The sequence below is a fragment of the Penaeus monodon genome, chromosome 30 (assembly GCF_015228065.2).
Source record: "Penaeus monodon isolate SGIC_2016 chromosome 30, NSTDA_Pmon_1, whole genome shotgun sequence".
NCBI classification, from domain to species: Eukaryota; Metazoa; Arthropoda; class Malacostraca; order Decapoda; family Penaeidae; genus Penaeus; species Penaeus monodon.
The window spans coordinates 19,513,645-19,513,988 of record NC_051415.1 but is presented as its reverse complement, the minus strand read 5'-3'; the positions used below and the strand labels follow the sequence as shown (position 1 = coordinate 19,513,988).

The 344-nt window shown below is 52.6% G+C and overlaps 1 protein-coding gene across 1 annotated transcript in view; it reads left to right on the top strand.

Annotated features, from left to right (window-relative positions):
• Positions 1-344, top strand: part of LOC119592610 — a gene marked incomplete in the record, with an annotated part of 62,268 nt that overhangs the window by 56,911 nt on the left and 5,013 nt on the right. Inside the window, 1 exon segment of the mRNA XM_037941493.1 lies at positions 47-180. Coding sequence (XP_037797421.1) covers positions 47-180 — 134 coding nt within the window.

The following is a 344-nucleotide window of genomic DNA, read 5'->3' as shown; positions in this document are numbered from 1 at the left end:
GTATCATCAAGCTCTTGGTCTCACCTCGCCCACTCCTCTCCCACAGGTGTGCAACGCAGTGTACAAGCGACTGAACTTCACCCAGCCTCTGTGTGCGTGTCCCTCCGGCAGCGATCCCTGCAGCGCCTCCTTCAGAGCTGACGACCGCAGATCCATCGAGCTGAGGATGGGCGCCCCTCAGTCCCAGGTTAGAGGCGGGAAGATCACTGGGCCGGTTTAGTGCCCTTTCTTCAAATGATCAATTGAGTCATACCGCGAATGGCTGTTTTGCTTGACGATGATGTAATCTCGTTTCCTTTGAACAGATGATGTGATAAGGGAAGATATAAGCAAATACAATAACG